This window comes from Saccopteryx leptura, chromosome 1 (assembly GCF_036850995.1).
Source record: "Saccopteryx leptura isolate mSacLep1 chromosome 1, mSacLep1_pri_phased_curated, whole genome shotgun sequence".
Classification (NCBI taxonomy): domain Eukaryota; kingdom Metazoa; phylum Chordata; class Mammalia; order Chiroptera; family Emballonuridae; genus Saccopteryx; species Saccopteryx leptura.
In genome coordinates, this window is record NC_089503.1 from 292383385 (window position 1) to 292392545 (window position 9161).

Here is a 9161-nt window from a genome sequence, read left to right on the forward strand (position 1 = left end):
GCAGAGTGTCATCCCATGTTGGACCTTGCCTGGGAACACACATGTGTGTTGGAGCAACTCAAGTTTTTTGCCACTCTACAAATGTACTCAGATGACTGAGTAAGCACCCTGAGTATTGATTTGGAGGTTACAAATACATTTTAATGAATAGGTGAATTTACAAGTACAGAATCTGTGAATAATGAGGATTGACTATTGTACAGTGTTTCCGTAAAGTCATGGTGCACTTTTGACCGGTCACAGGAGAGCAACAAAAGACGATAGAAATGTGAAATCTGCACCAAATAAAAGGAAAACCCTCCCAGTTTCTGTGGGATGATATGGCAGTATGTGCGCATGTGCAGATGATGACGTAACACCTTGTTTACAGCAGAGCAGCCCACGGCCATGCCAGTTGAGATGTGGATGGTACAGAGGAAAGTTCAGTGTGTTCTGTGGCTCGCTAAATTCGAATCCATGACCAAAGTGCAATGTGAATATCGGCACGTTTATAACGAAGTGCCACCACATAGGAATAACATTACTCGGTGGGATAAGCAGTTGAAGGAAACAGGCAGTTTGGTGGAGAAACCCATTCTGGTAGGCCATCAGTCAGTGACAAGTCTGTAGAGGCTATACGGGATAGCTACCTAAGGAGCCCTAAAAAGTCTGTGCGTGAGCCCACATCGAACTGCACTGAATAGGTATGAAACTGGGAGAGTTTTCCTTTTATTTGGTGCAGATTTCACATTTCTATCATCTTTTGTTGCTTTCCTGTGACCAGTCAAAAGTGCACCATGACTTTACGGACACACTGTATATGTGTAGTTAGATAGATTTGTATCTCTCTATTTTTTCAATAAGCCAACTTGATTTGTTTGTTTTTTTTGAGAAATTTTAGGGTGACCTCTATGGCAGTCTTATTTGCCTGACCAGCTAACTGGAGTTCCTGTATTGAGTGATTGAATGAACATCTTTCTGTCACTTTTCAGGGGTGCCCCCAGTTCATTAGCCCACATAAGTGGCTGGGGAGAGGTGGCGCCTTCCCAGGATATAATTTAGCCTCCATGAGAGAAGCATAGTTTGATCTTTGAAGTTGGTTTATAAGCTGTGAGAGCCACTTGGTTCCTGGGCATCCCTTTGGGGCTTTTCCATGACTCTCTGGCAGCAGCAGTTTGCACGTGGAGTTCTTCAGACAGGCAGTAAGCGGACGGTGGACAGATCAGCTCTCTGATCTGACGGCTCAGCCTACCGTGGCTTATGTCAGCGAGGAAAAGGAGGTGAGCTCACGGGATGTGGGTCTCAGAACCTGGCCAAGGCCACCTGGGGCACGGCTCCCTTCCCTGCTCAGGTGTGCCGGGTCTGAGCTTCTCTTCATCCTTTCCTGTCTTTTACTCTCAGATGAGGAGCCTTTTTCTCAGCCCCAAATTTCCTTTTTGTGCCTACACGCTTTCCTGCTGACCCCGCTCACTGTGTATTTTTGCAGGCCTATCTTTGGAGGACTAAAGAGAGCCATGGTAATCTTGACCTGTTTTCCCTTTTGGTGAAATGACATTCAGCACAGGAATAGTGGGGTTCTGCTGGGTGTTTGTTGGGTCTGGATTCTTTCCTGGGTACCTGGTTGTGCCCATTTTATAAAGACCAGATTTAATGGGAGCTCATTCCTTCCCTCAGGGAAAAGCATGCCGGGATGTGATGGCATGCTGGCCTGTGGGTCTGAGTTTTGATGATGCTTTTGAGGTGCAGTCTGGAAGGGTTTGGCTGGTCCAGCATTCCAGTTGGAGTTTTCCAATAGTATATGTTTCCTTAGCCATGCCCGAAATGTCATCCCTGTCACAAAGCCAAGAGCTGCCAGCAGGGCATCATCCTTCTCTTTTCTTGTCCCGTAGATGCACGAGGACTCATTCGGTGGATGCTGATGGTGAACCCTGACCGCCGGGCCACCATCGAGGACATCGCCAATCACTGGTGGGTGAACTGGGGCTACAAGAGCAGCGTCTGTGACTGTGATGCCCTTCACAGCTCCGAGTCCCCGCTCCTGGCCCGGATTATCGACTGGCACCACCGTTCCACAGGGCTGCAGGCTGAGGCCGACGCCAAAATGAAGAGCCTGGTGAAACCTGGGACCTCTGAGGTCATGCTGGAGCGGCAGCGGTCTCTGAAGAAGTCCAAGAAAGAGAATGACTTTGCCCAGTCTGGCCAGGACTTGGTGCCTGAAAGCCCGTCCAAGTTGAGTTCCAAGAGACCCAAAGGGATCCTGAAGAAGCGGAGCAACAGCGAGCATCGCTCGCACAGCGCTGGCTTCATTGAAGGTGTTGTCAGTCCAGCCTTGTCCTCTGCTTTCAAGATGGAGCAGGACCTGTGCCGGACTGCCGTGCCCCTCCCAAGCTCCCCTGAGGTAGAGGTGCCCGGTAAGCTCAGCCCCAAACAGTCGGCCACCATGCCCAAGAAAGGCATCTTGAAAAAGACGCAGCAGAGAGAATCAGGTTACTACTCCTCCCCGGAGCGCAGCGAGTCCTCGGAGCTGTTGGACAGTAACGATGGGATGGGCAGCAGCGTGCCGTCCCCTAGCCCCCCGGACCCAGCCAGGGTGACTGCCCACAGCCTCTCCTGCCGCAGGAAGGGCATCTTGAAACACAGCAGCAAGTACTCTGCAGGCACAATGGACCCGGCCCTTGCTGGCCCCGAAATGCCCACACTGGAATCCTTGCTGGAGCCCAGCGGCCCCGCCGAGGGCCTCTCGCGGAGCTACAGCCGGCCTTCCAGCATCATCAGCGACGACAGTGTCCTGTCCAGCGACTCCTTTGACTTGCTGGATCTGCAGGAGAATCGCCCCGCCCGCCAGCGCATCCGCAGCTGCGTCTCTGCCGAAAACTTCCTACAGATCCAGGACTTTGAAGGGCTCCAGAACCGGCCCCGGCCCCAGTACCTGAAGCGGTACCGGAACCGGCTGGGAGACAGCAGCTTCTCCCTCCTCACAGACATGGATGATGTGACTCAGGTGTATAAGAAAGCACTAGAGATCTGCACCAAACTCAACTAGCTCCCCGGAGATCAGGGGTGGGTTGGGGGTAGGTAGAAAGGACTAAGGGAAGCACTGATTTGTGCTGATGAGCTGGTTACCTCTTTGCTGGCCAGGATAAATAGACTGAAAAGTGGTTGGTGCCATCTCGCTTGGCCAAGTTTGCAGCCTTCAGCCAGCACCTATGAGGGAGAAGTGGGCTCTTGAATAGTTCTGTCAACTGCCAATCAGAATTTGGGTCCTAATTGGCATTGGCTTTATGGCAGCTCCTGGAAGACCAGCTGTCTGGGGGAGTGGTATTGGCCAGCACTTAAGAGGTGGGAAAGAAGCATATGGGAGAGGGAATATTTCCCTAGAAGTAGTCCAACTGCTTCTGAAGGAGGGGCAAGTCTGCTTTTGGTGAACTCAGAGCCTGTGCCTTCTCTCCTCATGTTAGCAAGCTTGGTCTGACTGTGTGGTGTTGGCAAATAGATTTCAGCAACTTGAGCTTGCATCAGTGATCGGTTGATAGTGACTGCTGGCTGTGCTGGTGTGAGTAGCCCAGGCACATGGGAAGAAGTGCTGTGATTGAATAGTCATGGCTGCCACAGGGATGGGAAGGGGGGCAGTAGCACTCATGCCATAGAGTTGTCATTCTTGATCTGGCTAATCCCTGGGAGTTAGGTTAAAGCATCCTGTGGGATCTACATTGTCTCTTAATGCTTCTGGTGTGGCATTTGGTAATTTGCTACTCTACCTTGAATGGAAGACAGGGCCTTGGTCAGAGAGAGCATGCTCTGAACTCGGACTTAAAGTAAGTCCATGGTGATTTTTTTGGCTTCTTTCCTGATCTCTGCCTTGCTCTTTAGGTGTATGGGAAAAAGATGGTGGTGTCAAAGGTCAAACCTTTGCTATATAACAGAGCTTGGGACACCTCTGTGGTCTTGCACAGATGAATGGAAATTGACCCACACCAGCAAGGGGAGTCAACTTGTCAGTTTCTTTAACATCTCATTATTAACTGGAATGCCACCTCTTGGGCTATTCTCACCTGCACGAACGCTCTAGATTGGGTGTGATATTGTCCATAGTCTCCAAAGGAGTAACTGGCTCAATCATTGACCCTACTTAGTAATAGCAGATGGCTTCCCCATCCACCAAGTGTGGAATCCTCAGAGGTAGGCAGGTTTGCTTCTAGGGAGTTAGTGCGCAGGTTGGAACTTAGAATGAGGAAAGGAAAGTCAGGCAGAAGGTGGTTTTCCCCCAGATCTAGATATCCTGTGTTATGGGTTTGAACTCCTAGGCTTTGGGGGGAAAGAAAGTTTTACTCATTCAAATGTATAAGGTGTTGACAAAGCAGAGTGAGTTGGGAGGAAGCATACAGAAGAGGAGACATTTCCCTAGAAGCTGTTCATAGGGTTCTGAAGGAGACAGAGACAAGGTCTGATAGGACTCTTGTCTAAAAAGTAATGTAACTAGGTATTTAACCTCTAGACACCCAGATTACAAATGACAAGACGTCACTCCCACAATGGGACATCTGATACGAGGTTTGGAATTAATGCTTTTATTTGTGAATTTGGGATGACTTCAGATTCTACTGGCCTGGGGAAATTGAAACCCTTGTTTCAAGATGGCTGACTTCTGATAGCCACCTAGAGATATAAGGAGGACTAGTCTTGGAGGTATTTTTGGGAAAACTAACAGGCAATAATAGCCCCTAGGGAGATGAGAAAGAATTCATCTTAAGGCACTAAGAACATTAATTAGAACAAAACTACCCCTTCCCTAAGGAGATGGCTGCATGTCTCCCTTTTGCCACCAGCTTGGGGTTTGGGCTTGTGCATTCCTTTAGGTTGTGGTCTAGCTGAGTACTGTATTGTGGGAAGCTTCTCAGTTTCCTTCCATTCAATTTCACCTCCTTCCTGAACTCCAGTATAGGTTCAAAGGGAAACAAAATCAGTAGGTGGCAAATTGTGTGTGGAGGGCATGTGGGTGCTTGGAGGGCATTCTGCCACCTCTGAGCTCCCTCCCCACTGCGTTCTGTGCAGCCCTTTCTGAGCACCCTGTACTGCCACACTGCTGGTCCTCATGGTGGCAGCTGCCTAGTTGGTAGCTGTCAGTGTGACTTAAGTATATAACACCTACTTACTGGTTTAAGTGTTTTCTCCTTTTGCCAAGTGATTACCTCTCTTTAGCATTTTGCAGCCTTTTAATCTTTAAATAAAAATGACACTATTAAGGCCCCCTCCCCATAAAAAGAAACACACATGTATGTCCTCTTTTGTCAATAAACCCAGACTGGATTGTGGCAAAGATAGTCCTCCACTCAGAGGCAAGGATTCTGAGTTGAGTCCTGGTGTGCCACAAACTAGCGTGTGGCCTTAGGCACCTGAACAGTTTTGGGGAGGAAGTTTTCCTTTCAGTGAGAGCCAGAGGGAGGGGTGGATTCGCTGGTCTCACGGGCCCTGCCTAATTCTGGCATTCTGCTAAATCCTTGGTGATGTTATGTGATGTTGACTCTGTCTTTTCAAGGGAAACCTTGAAATAGAGGGAAAAGCCCAGAAAAGCAACTTCCCTGCTTCCCGATTAAGTCCTACCATCCGTACTAGCCAATCCCCAGCCAAGGAGGTCATGCTGATTCATTTTCACGGAATCCCAAGTGAGAGACATTTTTATGACCTGGTGGACCAGGCAGAAGATTCGATGTCAGGTCTCCTGGTCCTTTCGTTGCCTCTGTGGGCCTTTCAGTGTCTTAGTTTACACATCTGCCAAAAGGAGTAGAATGATACTTCTTTTACAGGTAAATTTCAAGGCATGATCAGTTTTCAGGAAGTGCTTCAAGACCCCAGGCGAAATGAAAATGCTAAGAACCCCCTGAATTTCCATTCCTGGTATAAGGCGCTGCTGCGTCAGATGACAGGGAGCACTTTTCAGGGTGAAGTTCAGGTGAGTGTTGCCCAGGCCTGCTGTCTTGAGGACAAATGTGAATGACCGACTGACTGCTTATTGCCAAACTGGAAATGTTCTGTAGGGATTAACTGGCATGGTATCATTCCTAGAAGAAAAAAAAAGAGAGAGAGAAACTTGACTGCACATTTTTTTTTTTAAATCCATGTTGTGACTTTTATTTAATTTCTATTTTTTTTTTTTTTTTTTGGTAATAAAAAGTTGACTTTTTTTATTTGAATTTGTCTTTTCTTATTTATTGGTCTGAAAGGCATTTCAAAGGTATTATAATAATATATAGGTGTAATTTAATTGGTGCAACATGCGCTATGGCTCCAGTCAAAATTGGTTTTCACTCATTTGATTGGTTTGAGCCCTACAGGGAAAAAAAAGCTGGATAACCACCCAAAGTGTTTGTATTTTCATTGGAAACGGATTTCTGTTCTGTTTTTTTGTTTCTGTTTTTATTTTTAAATTAAATAAATTGCAATGAACTGAACAGAACTGGGAACTTGCTTCTTTATTTGGTTGTTTTTCTTTTAGTTGAGTAAGCAACAAAATGCGTATAAGTTACAGAAACCCACACAAGTTAGCTTAAGTTCTCAGAAGGTGGAAAGCCGTTGGCAGTGCCGCCGGAGCCCGGAACTAGAGGTGTGGGGTCTCAGAGAACCATGGGCCCTCTTTTCTGCTCCTCTTTGCTTATCTGCTTTATTCTTTTTATAGCCTGGCTTCCCCACCTCTCACCCCCAATTTTGTGACCCACCATGGCTTATTAGATAACTTTCAAATTTACATGTTTTCAGTTCCAGTTTCTAAAGGAGACTACTGGCCCTGGCCGGTTGGCTCAGTGGTAGAGCATCGACCTGGCGTGCAGAAGTCCCGGGTTCGATTCCCAGCCAGGGCACACAGGAAAAGCGCCCATTTGCTTCTCCACCCCTCCCCCCCTCCTTCCTCTCTGTCTCTCTCTTCCCCTCCCGCAGCGAGGCTCCATTGGAGCAAAGATGGCCCGGGCGCTGGGGATGGCTCCTTGGCCTCTGCCCCAGGCGCTGGAGTGGCTCTGGTCACGGCAGAGCGATGCCCCCGGAGGGGCAAAGCATCGCCCCCTGGTGGGCAGAGCGTCGCCCCCTGGTGGGTGTGCTGGGTGGATCCCAGTCGGACGCATGCGGGAGTCAGTCTGACTGTCTCTCCCTGTTTCTAGCTTCAGAAAAATACAAAAAAAATAAAAATAAATAAAGGCGACTACTGACCGAGTTCCTTCAACCCGGACTAGACACAGCACCAGAAGTTAACCCAGCCATGCTCAGGGCCTGGCCTCAGCCTCCTCTGCTGCCCCCCGCCCTCCCCAAATCACCGTCCTCAGCACCTCCATCTATCCTAGGAGCAGACAAATCCCTAATCTACAATAATTGCTCAGAGTCCAAGATCCATGGGCCGTGTTTCCTAATGGGGAAGGCCACTGCTCTGCTTATGGTAAAGTGACATCATGAGTCACATTTTGCCACTGTTCCTTTTGTGCACAGAACCTTCATGAAGCTCTTGGAAAGAGGGATGAATAATGGGGGAGTTGGAGGAGTTCCTGGATCCCGGTCACAATATCAAATGATATCAAACCCTTTCCTCGATTCAAACTTTAGGGAGTCATGCTCTGTACTGATGAGAGTAGTGTTACAGGATTCATGCAAGAAAAGTCTGACATTGGCCTGACCTGTGGTGACACAGTGGATAAAGCGTCGACCTGGAAATGCTGAGGTCGCCGGTTAAAAAAACCCTGGGCTTGCCTGGTCAAGGCACATATGGGAGTTGATGCTTCCAGCTCCTCCCCCCTTCTCTCTCTCTGTCTCTCCTCTCTCTCTCCCTCTCTGTCTCTCCCTCTCCTCTCTAAAATGAATAAATAAAAAATAAAAAAATTAAAAAAAAAAAGGAAAAGAAAAGTCTGACATTCCAAAGAAATTGCAACTTTTATTCCTTATCTGATCTACTGGGAGAACATCTGATGTGGCATTGTCACATTTAGCAAATAAAGCTCTAGGACACCCATTTAAACAATGTTTGTTTGTTTTTAGTATAAGAATGTCCTATGCAATATTTGGGTTAAGTTTATACTGAAAAAATTATCTAAAATTTAAATTTAACTGGCATTCTATATTTTATCTGGCAGCCTAATCTGATGGGCCTTAATTGGATAAATTGACTGGATACTGGCAATGGTGGAGGGTTGGGGAATGGACACTTATAATTGTGACCTGCCAAATTAGGACATGCCTGTGCCTTGCAAGATAGGCTGAGATGGGGAACATAAAGCTCAACACAGAGCTTCACAGGGTGAATTTCTGGTCCATTGGCTGGGATCAGGTGTCTCCCTCTGGCCCAGTCACAGAATGCAGTTAGAGAGATGCCCTGATTGGCCAGCCTGGATCATGTGCCCACCCTTGCGGTATATGTATATAGATTGACAGGTCTTTCAGAATCGCACCGTGGAGGAGGGCAGCACTCTCAACAGAAGGGACTGAGAGCCAACAAAAAAGATACCTTTTGGGCCTCGTCTATAAAGTAGCATTAAATCATCCCTAACTTTCAGAGTTATTGTGAAAAATTAATTCCTGGTACAAAGAAGACTAATTTTATACAGCTAGTATCAGGAAGACAACAATATAGTGCTATTGAGAAGAAAGATATTTGTAAAATCAGCTATAACATGAGAAAATCCAGTTGAAACTTGTTTAAGCACTATAAGGTCTTTATTAGCTCATCTATCTGGAATTCTAGAGATAGGGTGGATTTCATGGTTACTTAGGTCCAGTGGGAGAAACGGATAATAAATAACTAAACATCCCACCCCCCACATACAGATTGGAGTAAGTGCAATGAAGGAACTTGATAGGGTGCAGAGATAAAGAATTAAGGGCGGAGGTACCTTTTATAGAAAGAATAGTCTGGGAAGGCCTTTCAGAAGAGGTGACTTTTGGGCAGAGGACTGAAGAGGAAGCATTTCGGCTGTAGGAACAGTGTGCAAGGACCCTGGGGTCTTCAACACAGAGCTTCACAGGGTTAATTTCTGGTCCATTGGCAGAGGACAACCATGGTCCAGGAGTGTGCCATTTTGCTAAGCAGATGGTCACATTCAAATGTGGACTGGCTGTAATCATTTATGACTTTGTGTAGCCTCCGTGACAGATGGCTGCCTCCTTCCTTCCACAGGTGGTCCCCAGACGAGGTATATGCCATGACATGC

General features: G+C 47.4%; 1 protein-coding gene across 2 annotated transcripts in view; it reads left to right on the plus strand.

The window, feature by feature from the left end:
• NUAK1 (NUAK family kinase 1) overlaps positions 1-6308 on the plus strand; it is a 77476-nt gene extending 71168 nt beyond the window's left edge. For both annotated transcript variants that reach the window (XM_066356096.1, XM_066356101.1), the window contains one exon: positions 1869-6308. In XM_066356096.1, the coding sequence (XP_066212193.1) occupies positions 1869-3022 (1154 nt within the window). In that variant the 3' untranslated portion in view covers positions 3023-6308. The remainder of the gene's footprint in view (positions 1-1868) is intronic.
• Positions 6309-9161: the final 2853 nt, after the last annotated feature.